This window comes from Girardinichthys multiradiatus, chromosome 23 (genome assembly GCF_021462225.1).
Source record: "Girardinichthys multiradiatus isolate DD_20200921_A chromosome 23, DD_fGirMul_XY1, whole genome shotgun sequence".
NCBI lineage: Eukaryota > Metazoa > Chordata > Actinopteri > Cyprinodontiformes > Goodeidae > Girardinichthys > Girardinichthys multiradiatus.
In genome coordinates this window covers 30,797,817-30,822,214 of record NC_061815.1, presented here as the reverse complement: position 1 = coordinate 30,822,214, position 24,398 = coordinate 30,797,817, and the positions used below count along the sequence as shown (strand labels likewise).

At 39.0% G+C, this 24,398-nt stretch overlaps 1 protein-coding gene across 2 annotated transcripts in view; it reads left to right on the top strand.

Annotated features, from left to right (window-relative positions):
* macrod1 (mono-ADP ribosylhydrolase 1) overlaps positions 1 to 24,398 on the top strand; it is a 226,039-nt gene that overhangs the window by 99,213 nt on the left and 102,428 nt on the right. For both annotated transcript variants that reach the window (XM_047353216.1, XM_047353214.1), the window contains exon 4: positions 9,833 to 9,862. In XM_047353216.1, coding sequence (XP_047209172.1) covers positions 9,833 to 9,862 — 30 coding nt within the window. The remainder of the gene's footprint in view (positions 1 to 9,832; positions 9,863 to 24,398) is intronic.

Below are 24,398 nucleotides of genomic sequence, written 5' to 3'. Positions count from 1 at the left end.
TTCAAACAGACATGAAATGTGGCAAAGGGAGCAAGGAAATGGCATGCAGTGCAGACCCAGGTGGCCAGTTGTGCAAGTGGTACTCATCTGTCAGAGGTGTTTTCATCCATGTGGTCTGAGCTCTCAGCCTCTCTACATACAGGTCCTTCTCAAAATATTAGCATATTGTGATAAAGTTAATTATTTTCCATAATGTCATGATGAAAATTTAACATTCATATATTTTAGATTCATTGCACACTAACTGAAATATTTCAGGTCTTTTATTGTCTTAATACGGATGATTGTGGCATACAGCTCATGAAAACCCAAAATTCCTATCTCACAAAATTAGCATATTTCATCCGACCAATAAAAGAAAAGTGGTTTTAATACAAAAAACGTCAACCTTCAAATAATCATGTACAGTTATGCACTCAATACTTGGTCGGGAATCCTTTTGCAGAAATGACTGCTTCAATGCGGCGTGGCATGGAGGCAATCAGCCTGTGGCACTGCTGAGGTCTTATGGAGGCCCAGGATGCTTCGATAGCGGCCTTTAGCTCATCCAGAGTGTTGGGTCTTGAGTCTCTCAACGTTCTCTTCACAATATCCCACAGATTCTCTATGGGGTTCAGGTCAGGAGAGTTGGCAGGCCAATTGAGCACAGTTATACCATGGTCAGTAAACCATTTACCAGTGGTTTTGGCACTGTGAGCAGGTGCCAGGTCGTGCTGAAAAATGAAATCTTCATCTCCATAAAGCGTTTCAGCAGATGGAAGCATGAAGTGCTCCAAAATCTCCTGATAGCTAGCTGCATTGACCCTGCCCTTGATAAAACACAGTGGACCAACACCAGCAGCTGACACGGCACCCCAGACCATCACTGACTGTGGGTACTTGACACTGGACTTCTGGCATTTTGGCATTTCCTTCTCCCCAGTTTTCCCCCAGACTCTGGCACCTTGATTTCCGAACGACATGCAGAATTTGCTTTCATCCGAAAAAAGTACTTTGGACCACTGAGCAACAGTCCAGTGCTGCTTCTCTGTAGCCCAGGTCAGGCGCTTCTGCCGCTGTTTCTGGTTCAAAAGTGGCTTGACCTGGGGAATGCGGCACCTGTAGCCCATTTCCTGCACACGCCTGTGCACGGTGGCTCTGGATGTTTCTACTCCAGACTCAGTCCACTGCTTCCGCAGGTCCCCCAAGGTCTGGAATCGGCCCTTCTCCACAATCTTCCTCAGGGTCCGGTCACCTCTTCTCGTTGTGCAGCGTTTTCTGCCACACTTTTTCCTTCCCACAGACTTCCCACTGAGGTGCCTTGATACAGCACTCTGGGAACAACCTATTTGTTCAGAAATTTCTTTCTGTGTCTTACCCTCTTGCTTGAGGGTGTCAATAGTGGCCTTCTGGACAGCAGTCAGGTCGGCAGTCTTACCCATGATTGGGGGTTTTGAGTGATGAACCAGGCTGGGAGTCTTAAAGGCCTCAGGAATATTTTGCAGGTGTTTAGAGTTAACTCGTTGATTCAGATTTAGGTTCATAGCTCGTTTAGAGACCCTTTTAATGATATGCTAATTTTGTGAGATAGGAATTTTGGATTTTCATGAGCTGTATGCCCAAATCATCCGTATTAAGACAATAAAAGACCTGAAATATTTCAGTTAGTGTGCAATGAATCTAAAATATATGAATGTTAAATTTTCATCATGACATTATGGAAAATAATTAACTTTATCACAATTTGCTAATATTTTGAGAAGGACCTGTATACTCATGCAGGTATTTTTCTTTATCTCCATCTCTTTCATAGGATTATTTTCAGTCAGCAGCTTCACTGTCCTGAACTTTATCTGCTCTGCAATCAATGTTACATATGTTCATTTAGTATTTAGAGGCAGTGTTTCATTTAGCTCAGCAGTGAGATCTTTTTCCCTATTTAGAACTTAATTAAGGGGTTTTTGGTAGTGCCAAAAACCTCTTAACCTCACAAAAATGGCTTCTTGACACTTACTTCATTACCATAGACAGCAGTGTTTAAAGCTGAACTAAATATAGTAATGACAATAACATAATCTCCATGACGGTCAATGCTCCCAAGATAAACTAAGTATATTCTTGCTGCTTCCAAAGGAGGAATGAAGAGGCGAGTTGCTGCTAAATAAACACAGCTAATGAACTGATCATCAGTGAGAGCATTTCTGTAAAAGCAAGGAGGCTAGGCAGTTTGCTACCCCGCAGCGCACAGGTGGGTGTTAGCACAATGTCAGTCAGGAAAGTCATCAGCAATAACTCTAGAGAGGCAACTGTCTTTCTCTATCAATATTTTAAAGTAATTTCCAGAGTGTTTAAAGTCCATCATTCCACTATAAGATAAATTGTGCAAATTCACATCAAGGTAGGACTATACAATAAACAGAGAAGTAGCAAAAACTTCACATTTCACTTTACTGGCCTCAATTATCATGGTAAATATTGGATGATTCAATAGTTCACGTAGAAAAACTGAACAAGTGTAGCACCCTCCACAAAGATCTGATGTGTAAAAACTCCTAATCCAGATGTCGACTCATCTGTTCATTGGTGTATGAATATGTGAGCATTGTGAATGTGACTCTAGTGTAAGGTGATCTGAGTGTCTGCATGACTAAAAACATACTATATAAATTCAGTCTATTCATCTGTCTTACTTGAATTACATGCTTTCTTGTCTTTCCAAGCCTAAAAGTACCTAAAAAGTATAAATTAAAACTTGCTTCATTTACTTTTATTTGATGGGAAATGTTAGTAGTTTCTGATTATTTTGTTAGGTTATTGGTTATTTTTAACATGGATTCTTTTTCAACTGAATAAATTTTCTGAATATGTTTTTCAGAGTGAGATTTTGCTTTTTCAGAAAAAAAAAAGAAAAACAATTTCAAGTTGTTTACAGATCTCCTCCAGGACTGTGGAGGGCATTATGTGTTTTTGTTTGGAAAGGGTGCTGTGTCTCTTCTGCTTAAAAAGAAAATGGCAGCTTGCAAAAATTTGTCTGAATGAACCACACGACCTCTGGAGCAATGTCCTTTAGACAGATGAGACCAAAGTAGAGATGTCTGGCCTTAATACATATTTCAAACCAAACCAAACACAGCATATCAACAGAAACCCCTCATACCCACTCAGCCTTGGATGGACTGTGATCTCCTGTGTACACCAAGGTATTCTAGAGTCAAACATGAGCCTGTCTGTCAGTTAGCTGAAGCTTGGTCAAAATTGGGTTTTTATATATTTAGACGTTACCAAGATCCGAAAAGTGGCAGTAAATCAACAGCAGAATGCCTGAAAAAAAATTGGGATTCTATTGTGGGACCTGAAGAAAGCTGTGCAGAAATGAATATCTGCAAACCTCAATGAACTCAGACAATGATGTAAAGGAGATTGGGCCAGAAACTTTCCACAGCATGGTGACAGACAGAAAACGACTACTTTTGGTTACTGATTCTAAAGGTGCTCTATAAACTATTGGATCATGGGTTGCACTTAGCTTTCTCATTGCTCTATGTTTACATTTGAGCTCCACCAGAGCCAAATTATCTCATTCATTAAATTTCTACAGGTATTTAGTTTACCTTAAAATACATCTTATGGTAGTATGACAGTTTATGACACCTGGGACTGTTGAGCATGTTTTCATTCTTGCATAGATATAAACTTTGGATGTTGCTTTTGGTTCCAAAACCCTACGTAGTGACGTGCAGCTTACGGATCCAAACTTACAATGTCCAAATCTGTCATTTACATTGTTTTTAATGGTATAAATGGGGAGTAAAGTAGTGCATTTGGTTGCTTTAAGCCAGGAATCTCCTGATCGAGTGAATTAGACAGTACTACTGAAACAGACAGCCTTTAAGTGAAATAAAGACAAGTTTCCTGTGTTAACAACGGATGAGTGATAACTATTTTAACAGCTGGTGTTGCTCAAGTAAATTTGAAAGATCAATGTGACAGGTTTACCTTTTAATGATGACACCCAGGTTTAATTTAAACTGATGAAGGGACTTCATTTTACATTAAAAGCCACATGCAGTTTTTACGTACAACTCGTGCAAAACCTGCTCTTTGAAAGGCAGCCTAGTCTCTCTGTGCACCATGTTGTTCAGAGGCAACATGTGATTATTAGAACTGAGGAGATGGTCACAGGAAACAGAAAAGATTTGGCAGGGTCTTTTGGTCTCTAAGGCTAAAATGTAATCTACGAGCTACATAGAGTTCACATCAATGCCATGTATGAGTGTGTCACTGATGCAATTCTGTGTGGATTATGCCATCACAACCTTAATAGTGAGGTTTCTTCCCAATAGGAACCCTGGATCACCTGAAACTGAAGGAAAATTCAGGAATGGAGACAGGGAATTATTGATCGGTAACTAATGGAAATGAAAGAACATTAGAGACTGCAAGAAGGCTTTCAGGATGAAGTTGGAGAGCAAAATTCAGCAGAACAGTGCTAAAGATGTATAGTCACGGATGAAGATTATCACACGCTTTAAGCAGAAGGAAGATAGAATTGATAGAAATCTGGATAAAGCCAGTGAATTAAACATGTTTTTCATTTGGTTCAGTTCAAGAACACATTCATCATCTTCCTCTTCTACCAACAGCCTAACAGACTTCCAATCCTCCTATGACCCAAAGCTTTCCGTTCAGACCTCATCTGCCTTGTTTTCAACCTTGGTTATGTATCCTGCTGGTACTCCATAGCTGTCTCTAACCAAATCAGGAGATGCCGGTGCTGCATGTTCCCCTCACCTGCCTGCATGTAGCGGTTAGAGTCACCTGGGGAGACTTACCTAGAACAAGGCTGCAGGTCTAGACGATATCAGCATCAAAGTTCTGAAGGGCTATTTAGACCAGCTTCGTGAGATTCTCCAGGACCTCTTCAACCTTAGACTGACAGAAGGTTGCTGTGCTGTGGAAGCATCCCTGCTTTGCTCCAGTGCCAGGTGGTTACCAGCACAGGAGCACCACAAGGAACCGTACTCTCACCATTCTTTTTCACTCAGACGCCCAATATAAGTTAGAGTAAGAAATACTGGGATGAGTCTGCAGTTGTCGGGTTTATCAGAGATGGGCAAGGTAATGGCTCTGTGAAGAAACATAGATTGTTCGAGTTACTACATTAAAGTTTTCTTTGGGATTAATAAAGTCATTTTGAACTGAAAAAACTAAAGCTCTTCCTTGTGTCTGAGCTTCATGTTATCTCCTTCTGTCAGATTTGTCTCTCAACTCTCAGGAATTTACACCATATAAGGAATGTGGTGTTTTAAACCTGCTCAGAAGGGAGTAACCCAAAGCTAGATTTTGATCTGGCCTGTTTGTAAAGCATGCAGCTCATCAGCACTGGATGAGTTGAAGAATTATGAACCACAACTGTTTTACATCTAAATTAGATTGAATTTTCTCCATCTACAAATTCTCAGACTAGCTGTGCAGCTTTTTGCTGGAGTTTTCCTACAAGAGTATTAAAATGTATTTCAAGGCAAAAAAGCAGCTATTTACCAGTAATGAGGCAGTGCAATTTGAAGTTTGAATAATAATAAATAATCAAATTACATGTGTGGATTTAGCTGTTCTTCCTCCAGCCTTAAAACCAAGTTTCCTGATGCAGCACACAGTCCGGCACAGTGCCCACTGGCAACTGGCAACTAAAATGAGGGAAGCCCCCTGTGTTTTCTGACACAACTTTCTGACTGCCTCTCACATGATTACTGATCAGCATATACTACGGTCACATCAGTAAGAATGTGAAGCAAAAGCAGCAAAACAAAAACCAAAATAACATGATTTGGATGGGTTTTTGGTCAGGTTTGAGTTTACTGAAGGCACTGTAGATGTCCCCAGGCTAGTGTTGCTGACTCCACGCGTTTTTGGTTATGTGGGTGAGAAAAACACTTGTGTATCACATATGTTAAAAGCATCCACAGCCAGGCTTATCACCCTGGCAGCAGTTTACACTTTTAAAGCTGTGCAGTGACATGATACAAGTAGGGAAGGGTAATGATTGGGCGCACACTGGCCGACTAAGCTACAAGCATTATTTCAGTCTGTAAAACAAGCTTATTATCCTGGTATTGTATTCAAGCTGCAGTCACCTTTTTGTTATTTGTAAGAAAAGCTTCGTTAAGAGGGACTTTTCAATGACAAATGACAAAAAAAAAAAAGACAAATCAAGCCATATTGTGTCTCTTTTTCCTCCGACTGAATTGTTTGTAATCCTTACGACTGGAGACACTGCAGGAGTTTATTCATTAGCTTCGCAGGCAGTGGAGTTAGCCTCTAATGATGTGCTGTGCCCCTCTGTTCTCCTTGATAAGATTTAGAACCTTCTGGTTCTTATTCTAGCCATCAAATCAAGGTGCCTGCACCAGAAATGCCACTTGATTAAAATTAACTCAGTGATTGCCTATAAACTGGAATTACAGTGAGCTGTGGAAGAGATTGGAGTGATCAGGGCTAATCCCGATAAGAAGTCCTGAAACATATTACATAATGGGGGAACTGGGTAAATGTGGAGAAACAGCTTCAGCTTTATTCCTTAATGTAAAATGTCCGAAAAATATTCTATTCTTTGGAGATTCTAGTCACCAACAAGTCTAAGGATTAAGTTGTTGTTTTCAGTAGCTTTAGCTGGGTTACGTTCAGGACATGAATAAAATTACTGCATTTAGTAGAGTTGCCAAATAGATATAACCGCAATTGTCTTCTCAATATCGATGTGTGCAATATCACATTTGCAAAGGACAGCTTGGAGGCAATATTTGGAGGGCTTTTCTATTTCTGGTGCAATGCTCAAAAAATACTTCTTGACAAGAATATTTGTTGCCCTTTGGGTCCACTCTCACTATCCTTTATGCCAATACCCCGGTCTTTCGGGTCAGAAAACTCAGTGAGATATGTGGGGACATTGTGATGATTGAAACAAAACTGAGGGGAGCTACGAATATGGGTTAATCACAGCTGATATCACAAGTCATGTAGGGAATAAAGTAAATACGTGAAGAAGGGGCTCTGGTCAGATTAGACCAAAATGACACTTTTTGGCTTTCTAGCAAAATGACAAAAAACTGAATCTGTACACCCTGAACACACCATCCTCGTGGTGAAACAGGGTGCAACAACACACCGATTCCTTTACTAATGATACATCAACACTATACTAAACTTAATGTTATTATTATAATGAGAACTGAAACTAGCCGTTATTGTCAGTATCGATAAATCCAGCAACTGTATGTGTAGATACAGGTGATGGAAAACTCAGGATGAAGGTGTAAATAAGGACTAACCTGAATGAACCAAAGGTTCAATTAAAAATAATAAAACCCAACAACAACAAAGACTTTTGTAGCATACCTGATGTATGTTGTTTGGTATAAAATGAGAAAACACGCTGGAAGGCTGCTGTGAGAACTGTATCTTCCTCATGTCAACTCTGTGACCAGCCGAGCACATTTTTTGGTACATTCTGTGAAAAACCCAATCAACAGGGCAGCATCAGCCAAGGCAACATGACATACGTACTTTGTGCCTGTTGGTAACAAGAACTGAGCTGTATGAAGCTTGCTCATGACTGTGTATGCTATGGTCATGTTAATGTTTATAACATGGCAGCATGAGGCTCTGCCTACCCTTCCTTTTTCTTTCTTTCTATAATAAATACAAAAAATTAAATAAACTAAATAAACTGGTTTCATTACTGAATTTCTGCCATAAGATACATCATCTCAGGAAGTTTCTGGACAGTTGTTGAACTGAAAAAAATAAAGCTCTGGTTGAGGACTGAAATCAAGACTAAACAAAGTCTGCGAGCTTATGATCTCTCCATCATTTTCCCCTTATATGACTAATAATGCAGAAAAATAAATTGCATTAAGTATTGTTGTCAGTCACAAATACAGTACTGTGACAACACTTTAAACCACCTCTAATTTGTTTCTAATTTGTCTGTAAAGGTTTGCATTGTGACTCCGGCTTCTGGTTCTGTCCAGCCCTCAGCATATTGAGAACATATTGTGCAGTGTGTAGTTAAGGAAGGTCCAAAGTAGATCTTTAGGAATCACTTTGATGCTACTAAAATACTATTTTTCTGTCTATTCAGCTGTGATATCTTTTGATTTTGTTTGTATTTGACTAAACAAGAACAAAATGTGTTTAAAGGTTTGGTCTAAACATGGTTCGTTGGTAAATTGGTTATGTAAAAACAACACTGGTTCATCCCTTGAGTTTAGCATTAACTACGTCTGTGCGGTGATGCGCTTTAACTTTTAATGCTCAAACCTCATATAGATTGTTTGAAAATAAAAAATAATAGATTAGTTTGGACTTGTTCACAAAGAGGGAGAGGGATAAAAAAAGGTTTGCATGGACAATCTGGAGAAAGGTGGTGCATAATGGAAGCATGTCAGGTAGTAGCTCATTGACCTTTAAAGAAGCAGCTCACCTGGTCAAGGTGGAAGAAATCATGAAGAAAAAAGGACGTGAAGATCTTGAAAGAAAACCTAAAGCATTCATCAGAAAAACTAGATCTAGGTCACTTCTGCTGCAGTGTTTTTGGCAGCCATCTTAGTTTTAGTCTTAGTCTTTTTGTTTTCATTCAAATGGATCATATTGAAAATAAGTCCACAGATCCTCTCGTGGTTCCCTTTGTAGAATGTGCCGCGACCCCCATGGTCCATCAATGAATCATGAACTGGTGGTGGTGGTGGGCGTGACCAAACAAGGATAGGATGGAGCGGCACTGCTGCTTTTTAGCTGCCAGATTACATGCACAATAGGCACAAACGTTATGCATTTTGAAAGTCTGACAGACCACCCACTAAAATGTTCGTCTAGTCTTGTCCACTAAAACTCACACACGTCTCGTCATGTTTTTGTCATCCAAGAGCCATGTTTACCTAGTCATCGCCTTGTTATCGTCATGAAAAAAGGGTTGCCTTAATTTTGTCATCATTAACGAAACAACACTGTTCTGCTGATAAAGAACTACCTCCAGAATAACAAAATGACCTCCACAAAGACGTGACTTGAATCCCGTCCCTGAATCTGTGGGGTAAACTGAGGATAAGGGTCCATGCCAGAAGGCCATCAAATGAGGAGGAGCTTGAGAAGAACACACTGGGACTCCTCAGGGTCAGGCTGGTTGAAAACAGCAAATACCTGCAGAAAACAAGATCCAAAAATGAATAGAGGCATTAAGGGGACTAATAACTTTGACCCTGTTAGCTTTTGTTTTGTGTATTAATTTAATCTGTGTTAAAAGTGAAATATTGTAAGCATCCAAAACACACCTAGGATGTTTGAAAAAGTTGTTAAAAAGTTTGTATAAGTACACTTTATTCCAACATGTTCCCTTGTTCTTGTGTTGACTGTTATACTTAATTCATGTTTTATAATGTGTGTGTTTGTGTGCCTGTGTTGATTATCGCTTTGCTGCTGTTGCACATTGAATTTTCTTGCAGATGGTCAAGGAAAGGATTTTTATTTTCCATTAAAGAGGACTTATGATGTTTGCTGGGTTTACAACTTAAATTGTTATTTCTCAGGAGGAGGAAAAAAAGGGATGTTGACAATATTGATAAAATTAGGTATATAAGTTTTGGGATAAGATGGATTCACCATGTTAAGAACAAGCTGCAGACGCAGGCAGTAGCCACCAATCCTGTAATGTGAAGATGTTGATTTATTAGTTGATTTATATGAAAATCTGTTATGCCGTTGCACCTTTTTGAGTCATCCTGTAAAATCCATTTAATGTGTCTGACTCTGTATAGTTCAGTCATGTTCATTGGCTCTTCTTTTCTCTCTCTTCCAGCCAATAAGAGTCTGCTCGGAGGAGGTGGAGGTGAGTACCAACCTGTCTGATTATTTATGATCTAATATGAATTGCATGGAAAGATACCTGCAGTTTTTAATCTTGCAGTCCCGCCATAAAGCTTGAACAAAGGAATTATGTCAAGAATTAACCTCTTTCAATTTGGTGATTCAATTACATTGTTCTGGTGTGGATTTTCTGTGTTTGGTGACAGGCAGGTCTTCGTTGTGGCAGGTGTTCACAATGCTTTTGCATGCCGCTCCGCGTGCGTCTGTCTTCTGGTTTACTTCCTCCATGTTAGTGTGCACAGGTGCAAAGTCAATAGTTCATAATTTATGGTCGTCGAGTGCTGCGGATATAAACAGTCATTTTTCTACGTATTGTTGACTCAGTACTTTGCAACACAAGTGTGCAGTTGAGTCATCCGTGGTTAATCAATATTTGTAATAAATCTACACCACTAATGCAGTGGCTGCATTCGCTCTGAACACACACACCGTTTACACAGCCTGTGTGTGTGTGTGTATTTTGGGGTTTGCAAATTGGGGCAGTGAGCATTTGCCTGTGGTTGTTTTCTTTGTCTTGGTTCGCTCAAACATCTTCAGCCTCTCAGACTCCTTCCACTATGCTGCCATTTTTACCTTTCCAGTTAGTTTCAGTGTGTTCCTGCATGTGTCTTCAGCCTCTGTGGTGAACTATTTAGGACACACCAGTGTGCCTGTCTTTCTGTGTCTTCATTTATCAGTGCATGACAGGGCCATTGCTTGGCTAAAAATGATCAGTTGAAGGCCTTGTTGTCCTCATTCAAATGCCCACAAACGCTCCACCTTAACTCATAAACAACCTGCTCTATCCATCAGAATAGGCAGCTCACTTATTTCCCATCACGTCGTGCACGTGTGCAGTGAAGCACCTCGAGATCTTCGACAGCGTTTAAGATTGTCCTCGGGTCTCTGGTGGATTTGCAGAGACAGATGTCTCATCAGTCTAAAGAATATCCAGGAATAAGCATGTGTTTTTGGCCTCGTGTTTTACATCAGGAGTGTTTTTCACCTTGGAACTACGGCATGGAGGCCATTTTTACCCAGTCTCTCTTCCTTTTTGTTGAATCATGAAAACTGACCTTGACTGAGGCGTGTGAGGCCTGCGGAGCTTTAGTTGTTGCTTTGGATTCTGTTCCAAAATGGATAATTCGTCAATATGCTCTTGGAGTAATTTTGGTAGGCCAACCACTCCTGGGAAGGTTCACTACTGTTCCATGCTTTGTCTTTTGGGTAGATAATGGCTCTCACTGTGGTTCGTCGGAGTCCCAAAGCTGTAAAAATCACTTTATAACATTTTTTCATACTGATAGATGTCAATTACTTTTTTCTAATGGTCTTGATTTTCTATAGATTGGAGCATGAAGTGTTGTTTTTGAGATATTTTAGCCTAATTCATATTGCCAGGGAGGTTCTGTTTAAAGGATTTCTTGATTCTACACGTCTGGCAGTATCTGGCCTGAATGTGGCTAGTGAAATTCAAGTCAGCTTTTTTAAAAACTCTGGTTAATCATAATTGATTAATCAATCAAACAAACCATGCAGACGGATTGCAAAACTGAGCGCTCAGTTTGGTAAAGCGTAAGCACGGATTTCCACTGGCTTTGACACCTGCCGGGCTCCGTAATATAATATATGAGTTTCACTTTCTGAAATTAGTGACAAATATACTGAACTTTTTCACGATATTCAAAATGTTTTGGATGTACCTGTGCATACTACTCTTTGTCTCAATAATTATGCTGTAATGTATACCTAAAAATTGAACATGTTTCAAAGAGCTTTAATATACATAATTGAAAACAAAGGTTTTAAATGTCGATTTACAAAACTGTTTCCCAATATTAATGAAAAAATCCTTGAGCCTACAGTGAGAAGAAAACACTAGAAACCCTATTTAGTGCACTAAATAGTGAAGGAGTGGACAATATGAAGACAGGAATAAACAGATATTAACTTTGTCATTACAGAAACAAAAACACTTTGATTCATTTAGAAATTCGTTATTAACATGTTTGAATTTCTTTCAATTGTTTTCTTTAGAGCATAAATACCTACAGTATTCATTTTCCAAAAAGGGTAAATATAACATTTGATCAATTTTCAAAATAATTTAAAACAGCCTTGATCAGATTTTTGGATGCTCAATAAATGTTGAATAATTAAAACTGTCAATAAATATTAATCTAATAAAATGATAATTAGGCCTAAAGACAAACAGTACAGCTCTGGGTTCCTAACCTACAGTGATGCAGAGTTAGAGGTGACATAGATGTCATGGATTTGATTAGAAAATGTTTATTTCGGTCATTAGAGATTTGAGACTTGACTCTTGTCTTGGAGCAAAGGACTTGAGACTTCACTTGGACTTGCCCCTCAAAGACTTGGAACTTGACTTGGACAAAATGACTTATGAACATCTCTGATTCATGAAAGGGGGTAAGTATGTTTTTGTATCAGGCTAGTTTGGTTTGGATAGATTTCATCCCTTAATACATCATAACTGCATTTTGTATATATTATGGTTGTCTTTGATATAACATTTATTTATATTTGTTATCAAAAAGCAAGATCCTCAAAGGGGCAAATATGTTTTTGCAACACTGTAAACTTATTTAGTTACTTTTGAACCACATCTCCTGATTTTAAGCGTATCCATCAAGTGCTGCATACCCAGCAGCCACCATCTGCATCTTCTCATTTCTCACTTGTTCAGTTGATTTCTCTGATGTCTCATTGTATTTGTTTCCTTCTCGCTGTCTCCTTTTCCAGCTTCGTCCCTGGGGGTTTACCACGGCACATAGAGCCTGCAGTAGGTGTTAATTAGAGCGAGGTGAGGGTAGAGATGAGTGACGAACGGGAAAAAAACCAAAAGAAATAGGAGGGAAATGATGCTTAGAACAAAAAGGAAAAGACAGACAAAAGCAACAAAAGGTCCAATAGTGTTTGGGAGTCAGTCGCTGGGGACAGACAGATGCAAGAGCAGAGCCTAGTGGGGAAAAACACACAAACGTCATTTGGTATACATCTCCATTCGCCAGGATCCCACTGTACGCTGAGTTACACAGCTCCCATTCACTCAGCTTTTGAGACTGTTTTTATGTTTCTAGTCACAGGTGAGGCAACAAAAGGTCTTTACTGCTTACTCAGTCTCAAAGGTACCTGGGTAAATGTCATTCAGTTTGATCAAATGCACACCTGCTGACGTTGTTTCGCTCGTCAGTGCAGAGCAGCTCCGGCGGAGCATCAACAACAAACTCAAGGGCAGGAAATGAACCTGCTTCTATGTCCGCATCATGCAGCTGCTCATTCATTTCAGACTTTATCAACCATTTCACTGTTTCATTACTTGATAGATTTTAATACGTTGATGAGAAAGACCAGGGAAGAGCTGGATAATCAGCTTGCAAGACTAGGAAATTATATTTTTGAAGTGTTTTTAAGGTTTAAAGCCAGATTTTAAATACAGTCATATTCAGTAAATAAAAATATTATTATTATGGTTCATTTATTTCAGGAAGTCAGTTCACTAAATGAACACACATTATATAGAAACTACACATTGACTGGTATTTTAAAGCCTTTATTTCTGTTAATTATGATGATTTTCTACTTACAGCTAAAGAAAACATGACATTTAACAAAAGAATATTACATCAGAGCAATAAAAAACTATTTTAATACAGAAATGTGGGTTAAAGGAAAAGTATATTTAATAGTTTATTCTCAATAAGTAGTTTTAAACTCTGTCTCTCTCTCTCCCTCTATATATATATATATATATATATATATATATATATATATATATATATATATATATATATACGTACAATGATTAACACACATCTGCCAGACCTGAATGTCATGTTCTATAGTCTTTCCCATTTATAACAGCAGCTTAGGGAAATGGGTCTGTGTGTGCGAGGCAAATTTATACTTTAGGGAAACAGAAGGTCATAGATAACTTTTAAAATGTAAACGGGGAACAACATTCTTGAGATACTTTTACGTTGGAGGTTGTGCCATTTTGGTATTTTGCTGGAACAATTATTTATTGATTTTGTTTCCGATATATGGAAATAAGGGTTGGAGTATTTTGAAACCTTTCGGTGTGTGAGACTATGCTACGATACATTGATTTTAAGCTCCTTGCACATCATTATTAGAGGTGGTACAGTAATAGTTGTGGAGGGTACAGTACTCTGATACAAAATAGGCACCTTTCACTAAAAGGAAACTTTTTCAGTTTATTTAAAAAAATGTTTTTTATGAGTTCACAACTAAAAGTAATGTTAACATATTTGTATTGACTAAAAAAAGGAATAAAATTCCTCTGATCTTGTGGCTCTGCCTAACAGTACAAATGCATTTATGTTTCATTTCAACACTGCACATTTGACTAGTTTCTGACTGATGCCACACAATATCATCAAAAGCTTTCCGCAGTCTTGGAAAAATAACTCTTTGTACAATACGCAGCCTTAAAAACTAATATTGCATGGCCATGGTCCTCAGGCCCCTGTTAAACACTGCCTTACTAACAGAAATGTTGAATGGAGAAAGCCATTGCATTGGCTCAGGAACACAGTTTGTAACAGTAGTCATAAATGCAAGTTGAAAAACATTGAGAAGAATGCAGAGGCGTTCTCTGAAGACAGGCTTATTTGAGGTGGACTGAGACAGAAGGAAAGGCAGTTGTGTGCTCTGATGATTTTAACATTTTGAAATCATGGATTCACACTGAATCCTTTGGGCTAAAGAGGACAGAGACCATCTGGCGTATCAGCACACAGTTCAAAAAACGGCATCTGTGACGACACCCGATTGATGATTTGAAATGTTTTGCCTTTCATTCTGTTATTTAACTTCCTACACATGGTTTACTCATTCTGAATCTGCATTGTTTTGATTTGCTTGTTTTACTTTGTATTTTTTACAGTTTTTACACAATGACATACATGATAGAGTAACAATGGGTGGGGGGGTCAACCGTTTTATTTTTTCGTGCAGACTTGTTAGGTCCGCTGTGGTCTCGTCCTTTTCTTCTTGCGTTCTCAGACCATTTTCTCCAGTGTTGCTCAAAGAACCGAACTTCAGTCCTGAGACAATTGGTCATTTTTTTCATATTGAAAATTTCTTCTATTATTTTCAACCACTGTGCTGGGCTTGGGAGGATCAATATTTAACCAGTTTTTTACTGGCATTTATCAGGTTTCTGAATAGGTAGATATCCTTTTTATGAATATGATCATTTTCAATCACAGCCAATTACACAATAATGGGGTCCTTGGGGATCTTATATCCCAAAATGTCCTCCGAAGTTTGAATAACCTGGTTCCAGAAGGTTTGTAGTTTTGTTCACGGCTAAAAGATGTGTTAGTAACTGGCATTCCTGTGTCTGCACAGCTTCCAGCATTGTTGTTATGGGCAGTAATTAGTTTTGTAGTTGACGAGTAAAAAAAATCCCAACTTTCTTTCCATGTTCTTGGGCTTGTGGAAGACTTGTGTCACTCTTTGACAGGGTTATATTTAAATAGTTTAGGTTTTAAATAAATCTAGCTGAACTCTCCAGAGCATGGGTGACCTTTTGGTTATCTTCTAGGTGACCATATGTCAGAGTTTACCTTTGGGATGTGTGGAGCGAGTGTTTTTCCTCGGTATTGTGGCCCCACATGCCCTCGTCCTCAGTTACACCCAAACACGTCAAGGATGAGAAGCCAAACCCGTTTACCTCACTTCAAGACACGGTAAATAATCCCCCAAGGTTGGAAACTGCAGTGTCATGTTACATTTGTAGTACAGCCATGGAAGATGTCAGTACAGTTTACCGCCAGGTACTACAGGTTTTGTACCCTGAGCCAACAGACTATTACAGTTTTCTGGAGATTTTTCCTTGTGTGTAACACTACCCATGAATCAAATGACAATATGGAAACAATGTACACGTCCTTCTCAAAATATTAGCATATTGTGATAAAGTTAATTATTTTCCATAATGTCATGATGAAAATTTAACATTCATATATTTTAGATTCATTGCACACTAACTGAAATATTTCAGGTCTTTTATTGTCTTAATACGGATGATTTTGGCATACAGCTCATGAAAACCCAAAATTCCTATCTCACAAAATCAGCATATCATTAAAAGGGTCTCTAAACGAGCTATGAACCTAATCATCTGAATCAACGAGTTAACTCTAAACACCTGCAAAAGATTCCTGAGGCCTTTAAAACTCCCAGCCTGGTTCATCACTCAAAACCCCAATCATGGGTAAGACTGCCGACCTGACTGCTGTCCAGAAGGCCACTATTGACACCCTCAAGCAAGAGGGTAAGACACAGAAAGACATTTCTGAACAAATAGGCTGTTCCCAGAGTGCTGTATCAAGGCACCTCAGTGGGAAGTCTGTGGGAAGGAAAAAGTGTGGCAGAAAACGCTGCACAACGAGAAGAGGTGACCGGACCCTGAGGAAGATTGTGGAGAAGGGCCGATTCCAGACCTTGGGGGACCTGCGGAAGCAGTGGACTGAGTCTGGAGTAGAAACATCCAGAGCCACCGTGCACAGGCGTGTGCAGGAAATGGTCTACAGGTGCCGCATTCCCCAGGTCAAGCCACTTTTGAACCAGAAACAGCGGCAGAAGCGCCTGACCTTGGCTACAGAGAAGCAGCACTGGACTGTTGCTCAGTGGTCCAAAGTACTTTTTTCGGATGAAAGCAAATTCTGCATGTCATTCGGAAATCAAGGTGCCAGAGTCTGGAGGAAGACTGGGGAGAAGGAAATGCCAAAATGCCAGAAGTCCAGTGTCAAGTACCCACAGTCAGTGATGGTCTGGGGTGCCGTGTCAGCTGCTGGTGTTGGTCCACTGTGTTTTATCAAGGGCAGGGTCAATGCAGCTAGCTATCAGGAGATTTTGGAGCACTTCATGCTTCCATCTGCTGAAAAGCTTTATGGAGATGAAGATTTCATTTTTCAGCACGACCTGGCACCTGCTCACAGTGCCAAAACCACTGGTAAATGGTTTACTGACCATGGTATCACTGTGCTCAATTGGCCTGCCAACTCTCCTGACCTGAACCCCATAGAGTATCTGTGGGATATTGCGAAGAGAACGTTGAGAGACTCAAGACCCAACACTCTGGATGAGCTAAAGGCCGCTATCGAAGCATCCTGGGCCTCCATAAGACCTCAGCAGTGCCACAGGCTGATTGCCTCCATGCCACGCCGCATTGAAGCAGTCATTTCTGCAAAAGGATTCCCGACCAAGTATTGAGTGCATAACTGTACATTATTATTTGAAGGTTGACGTTTTTTGTATTAAAAACACTTTTCTTTTATTGGTCGGATGAAATATGCTAATTTTGTGAGATAGGAATTTTGGGTTTTCATGAGCTGTATGCCAAAATCATCCGTATTAAGACAATAAAAGACCTGAAATATTTCAGTTAGTGTGCAATGAATCTAAAATATATGAATGTTAAATTTTCATCATGACATTATGGAAAATAATTAACTTTATCACAATATGCTAATATTTTGAGAAGGACCTGTATGAGAAGATACCTCATATAGGCATTACTTTAGAGATAGTTAAAACCTTAATATATTACCTCACCTTTCGAGCCTTAGTGTTTGTCTTTTAACAGTTTTATATTGAACCTCCCACGTTAACTACTACAGCACACTAAAAATGTTGGTACCCCTTCTTAAAAGACCTAAAATAAATTAATCTTTAATTGCAGCATCATAATAAAGAATCTCGACCTTAATCTGTGTCTATTTGTTCTGTGGGAGAAAACCGTTTTTTTAATTTTATAAAATCACTTGCTCTACAATTATTGGCTCATCTAGTAGTAAAATATTACTAAATAGTACTAAATGGTACTAAAATATTAGATTCCTTTTTTGAGATGTTCTGAGTGTCTAGGAACATTAAAATCAGTAATTCAGGACTTTTTATGTTTCTACAGTATACATTTCTGTGACAGAGAGGCCTATTTTATTAGGCCACTCTTGAAAACAGGAAAGACATGAGAACATGCCATTCAAGTAAGGGCTGATGTGCGTTTATATTCATAGGTCAGGACTTGGAAATAAAATACCTACTCCCTCAAACTTTCACTTAATATCTACAGTCCAGGCAATGATCAAAAGGTTTAAAACAGCCGTGACAAACTAAGCTGGATGAGGAACCAAGAAGGCATGAGTTGGTCAGTTTTCCCAACTCTATGGTTTAAAATCCTTTTCCAGAGATGCCAGATAAGGTGCAAGAGTTTTCTCGAGCTTATGAAGCAAAAGAGATATCATAGGGTTGCCCCTTCCCCACTGTGTGCTGCACACTGCAGGTCAGCTGCCCAGAAAAACACCACCTCTCCCTCACTTACAAGAAAGACAAATTTGTCTGTTGGGAAAATACTTTTTATGCCGAAAAACCAAAGTCATGATTTGGAAACTAAGGGAGCGAAAGCCATCAATTTCATTAAAGTAAGGCCTTTTTAAAATGACACTTGGCAAACAATGGGCAGCATGTCGGTTAAACCGCCGACCACAGGCTGGCAACTTCAACAGACGGACCTACCAGCCAGCTAATATCAGCTTGTTATTCTGGTGTTACTCTCTCAAAAAAACAGGATTTTAATCTGAACAATAAACACCTAAAAACTGCTTCTAAAAGCACATGTTTATTCTACATTTTTACGCAAGTCTTATGTATGGATACCAAAATAACATCAAATAAATGTTTAACATTATTATAAAATAACATTATTATAATTATTGGAGTTCAAAAAATATAAAACTGCTTAAATTAGGAGCCTTTTATACTATATGTAAGTTACTAAATCACCATAGCCTTTAATTAGATGCCTATGATGCTTCAGATCAGCTTGAATAATGAATGCAAATACATTGATTTAAAAGCCAAACACAGGGTGTAGAACATGTTTCCATAAGTAAGAAAATCAGGTGCACTTCATCTAAGACACTAACTTCTCACAGTATGTTGGTGCACTCAAATATTTTCTCTCCATTTTTTTATTTTACGTTTGCTTGCTCCTTCTTTGATTTCAACCTCATCTCTGACAGTGATAGATATCTTACCAGAAACAGAAATGTTTTATTTCAAGCTCTTTAGGTCCATGTTGTTTGTCCCACCTTCATCCTCTACTCATTTATGGCAGAAGCTGGATATTATAAGGCGTTTATCACGCAGAGAACTGTCCAGCTGCGTTCAGGCCGAAGCAGTTTCCGCTCACATCATGGAAGGTTACAAAGCCAATTTGCACACTTTGATTTTACGACAGGATGAAGGAGAGCCCAATAATTTTGAGAAGGCTGTACACTGGATTTGCAGCAATAGCTGCTAATAATGCTAATGTAAAATTGATATTGGCACAAGGTGAGAACAGTAAGTCAGCTGAATCGTTGATCACCATTATTTCTGAGACTATTCATGCTCACGTAATTTCTGACAGCTTTAACCCTGCTTATTCCTTCTTCATAGAGACTATGGATAAGCAACATCTTCTAAACCAGGGAAGTTTAGAAAGAGACATTCACCACCAGTGTCCCAAATTCAGGAACAGTCTTTTACTGCGAATTGTTTGAGTTAACCAGGTATCCTAAAATTAATCTTTTATCCACCTAGAAAATCAAATGACACTGCAGACCAGTTGAGCGGCTGGCATGTGCAATTCCTAATAATTTCCTATGAACTTTGTGTGGCTGTAAACGCTTCTGCTTCTGCCAGGACAAAGCAAAGCTTTTTGTTGCACTATTTTTATTGCACAGAACTTAAGGTATAGTGGATAAGAGGAGCAGCAGCCTGTTACCAATCCACTGTGTCAGGCTTGTTGAATTCCTTGCATCTCCCAAAGTCCCTTTATTACTCATCGGCATTATGAACTGCTCCATGAACAGTGTTTCCTTGCTGTGGAAGAAGATTACTCTCTGCAACAAAGGAACAGTAAGACCCGAATGATTTGGCTAACTCTGGCTTCTGTAGAATCATTTGAGCTTTGCCTCGACGGCTGCGGATTTTGTGCCCCATCTTATCTCTAGAGGGATTGTCTCCTGACCTCCGTGAGCAGCAACATGCCTCCCATTAACCTTCCATTTCACCCTGACTGTTCATTTCAGTGCATTTATGATCGAGACTCAAAGTTGCTTGGCTGGTGTTGGATTTCAAGTTTATTTCGGAAAATGTGACATCAATTTTTAAATGTAACAGAGCAACCTAAGAATAAATATTTCTGTACTATATACGGCATTTTATTGCTACACAGGGCCTTAATTTTTCACATTTTGTCACGTTACAGAGTCACAAAATGTACCTCTTAGCCATGTTTTACCTGCAAAAGAGTAAGTGAACAATGCTTCTGTATTCCCTTTTTACTCTGATACACCAAAATAAAATCCAATACAAGGGTATCTCTATTCTACTCATTTCTGTCCTCACAAAAGGTGTCTCTCTACAGAGGAGCATGTACGATAACTGCCAGAACCAGCTGTTTTCTGTGGTTGGACCGGTTCTGCAGTTCCTGATTTTTGCAACAATCTGTGTGCAACAAGGTTGCTTACAAAACAGTAAGAACAGCAAGGCAGAGTCTTAAAGCGCATTCGTGACATGAAATCAGAACATGATTTCATGTCAAGGAGGTAATTTATCCATTTAAATCAGGCGGGTTGGAGCAGGGATTTAGATCATGACATGATCATGTGCTGGAATGGGTTAGATTTAACTCTGGTTGAGAATCTTAAAAGAATTATGCTCACAGTTTTTCTTCATCCAATCTGATTGGGTTTGAGCTGATTTGCCAGGAGTAATGAGCAGATATTTCAGTCTTTGGATGTGCAAAGCCGGTTGAGGCATACCCTGAAAGACTTGCAGCTGTAATCTGAAGTATTGATCAGTAGAGGGCTTACCACAAATGCGCACCACACCTTTCAGATTTTTTATTTGTAAAATATTTTGTTATCATGTTATCATGTTCCTTTCACTTCACATTTATGTACTTATATGTGTTGGTCTATTACAAAGCCTAAAAAAAAATGCACCATAGTTTGTGATTGTTACGTGACAAAATGTTCAAGGGGTATAAATATGTTCACATTTAGCTAAAACTAAATATAAGGGATCTTGTTCTCAGTCTGCAGGAATGGAAAGCAGTCATCTACACACTACCAACATTTGACTGATTTGCATCTTTCAAGACATTCAGACACAGTGTACAATAGATGGGCGTGTTTTGCAATTAAAATTCAGCTTCCTGCATTTTCTAATTTGTTGCACACAGAAAAAAATAAGAAAAGCCTAAATCTTTTCTCCCTGGATTTTTTGCTTAGCTGAAAAGCCCGACTGAATTTGTGCTAGCTGACATCTATAATCAATCCTCAGGAGCAAGGATGGGGCTTGATACCATGTGCTGAAAGTCCCTCGGCTGTGGTCCTCATGTGTCTGCAGCTCGCTATTCCTCTGCTTTCTTTTCATCTGTATTCAGAGACAAATACAAGCAGAGAATAGGCTTGTCTGCTCGCTTTTTAGAACAAATGAACAAAAGAGCATGAATTGTGACTGAAGGGAGAGAGTGGTAGATTGGTTTTGGGGTGTGGAGATGAGAAAAGTGGCAAAGGGTACTTCATGTGCCTTCATGCAGTCAGAGCTGTCCGTCTCCCAGCGTCATGCATGAATTTGTTGCTTTCTATGCTGACTGCAGTTGTCACATTCATGAGTTCATATGTGCAACACATTTATTTCCATTTAACAGATTGCAATATGTTTCCATGTGAAGGAGTTCATGTGTGCTCACTTGAAGGTATGCATGTGTGTGCCTCCATCATACAAGAGACCCATCCTAAATGTTGCCTTGGCAACAAGCTGACTGAAGTAAATGAGTGTCCCAGCTTTGCCGAGGGATTGTAGGGAAGCAATATGCCAGCGTTCCACCCCATTAGTTTGATAGACAGGCTGTTTGGCCTATAAGAGGTCAGCTGGCAAGGGCAGCTGTGTTATTATTCCACAGGACAGGCATTAGGATTGGTTTTACTCTTGTGTCAATCTATCTGTGTGTGTGTGTTGGTTGGGAGGAGGTAAAACTTGTCTTGGCAGTACCATAATTGCCTTGTGTGCGTTAGGTTTGGCTAGTATGTTGACATCGTTAAGCCTCCTTCTGATATACTATGATATATGCTGTTAATTAAAAAGCCATGAGATCTTGTCTTATTGCCACTTGTCATTTTGGGCATATTAGGTATTTCAAAAAATATTTTAATTTTATTGTCTTAGATAAAGGTGCAAAAAAAAAGACTTTTATGGAACAAAGCGATTTAAACAATAAACAGATAGTGGCTGAAACAAAAGTTACATAATATTACATTTAAGATATGAAGGACATTTTTCTAAAGGTTATATCGTTGGAAATAAGCTCATAAAGAAAAGAGTAACAACTTCATTTAGTCTGATCAAACCCTCTCCACCTTCGGACTAAGAGTGAACTATGACATTAAAATTATGATTTGTGAAGATGATATTTAAAGAAAATATGAACAGATATCAGAAAATAAAAACAAAAATTAGGAAATGCCATTGGCTGTACTAGTAACATTTACAAATTGAAATATTTAGTGGTATTTAAACTTATACTTCATTAACAGAGACATTTTTAGGTTAAATGAATGCTTAGTAAAAGGATAAAGTATGGTGATGGTTAAAGGAAAGTATATATTGAAATTATATTGTTTTATGCATTATTTCCATAACTGGGGTTTTGGGGTTTTTCACAGACTTGTTCACTCTCATATTTGTTGGTACCCCGACTCTTGCCCAGTGATTGCCTGGCCCGCTCATTCCGACCTGATGCGGTCATTCAGAGTACATTCAGTGATTGCTGCAGCCCTGTTTTTTCACCTTTAGATTGCAAGGGCAGTGGCTTTTGTCTCCTCCAACTGTTTAGTACGATGGACACACAATGCAGTCAATCACAGCAACTACAGACCTGAATGATACCGTTATGTGAAAGAAGAAAGAGGGGCGTTGATGCCGTTGAATTTAGTGGTACAAGTAGCGACAGAAGGATGGGGAGACAGATTTAATTGCAAGCGAGTTGTGGAAATAGTGAAGAAATGATCAAACTGTGAAAAGAAGCAGCATTTGGTTGTGTTTCAATGATACTGGAGACTGCAAAGCTAAATGCAGAATTTGTAAGATGAAAACATCTTTTAGATCAAGAACCAACCTGCATGTACACCTCTGGTTCTGGATTCAGTTGATAATTTAAAGGAATGACTAAAATGTTAAACAGTGGTAACTGCATCAAAATAAGAGAGTGCTGAATCGTATTGCTTACCAAAACACATTAATTATTGCTAAATGAGGGCATTGTGATGTCAACATCTTTGAGCTACTGAGATTTAAATGTGTTGTACTCCCTGCATGTTCGAAGAATTACATTTTTATACATAAATAAACCTCACAGTTTCTATTTATCTTTGCATAGCCAGCATAATATTTGCAGCAGAAGGCTAGAATGCTGTATTGCTTATATTATTTTTGCACCAGGGTATGTGGAGTAAAGTATCAAAGCCCAGACTTGGTTGCTGCTCTTGTGTGTGTGTTCAGTTGGAGTTAGGTGGAGGGCTGAATCCTCTAGCCAGGTAAACATATTGCCAATTAACACCTCACAGTCTCACAGTCCCCCCTCCCCTGTCCAGCACCTGTGTGAAATAACATCTAAACTGGTCAGCCGTCTGTTTGTTGGCTGATCACTGCTCTAAAGAAGCCAAAACACTAATAATTTCCACCTTTTTCCTGCATTCATCCATGCATCACATCTTTTTAATATGCTCCTGTTTTAGCCTCACTCTCCCTCTCTTCAAACGCCCCCTTTTTTCCACTTGATCCCCTCCCAAGCTCATTTCTCTTTCTCCAGCTGTGTATGTGTATCTCGCTCTTTGTTTTGCTGTTGTTTGCCACCACCAATCTCTCCTTTTCCTGGAACACTGCGCTTCAATGGCAGGAAACGTTGATGTGATATTTTCTATGGTAATGAAGGATAAATAATGAATGTTGTTCTTTTAATATGGAAATCAATTTGACACTTCTTAAAAGATTTTGCTTCTGTCTTGTAATATAAATTAAATTCATGACTAATTTATTCTGTTGGGGTCTGTTGGTGGCATTAGCTGTTGCCAATTACGGCTGATTGTTGGTTGTTTAGGTGGCCCATTTGCATGTGACGGGGTCAGTCGAGTATGAACAACAAGTGTCCTTTGACACTGTGTTGCAGTTTCTGTGGGCTTCGCCTCTCCTGCTGCCTAAATTAAGGATATATCAGGGAAAGTCATTTGGAGCCACTATCACAGATGCATGCATATTACAGAAGGAAATTTAAATTAGTTCTGTATAGCCTTCATGCAGGCTCAGTCTCTGTTGCTGTTTTTGTAATACTCAACATTGCTTTAAAAATATGTACTTACAGTCATGGGAGAAATGAGGACACCGCATGAAAGACTTAACATATTTGCACA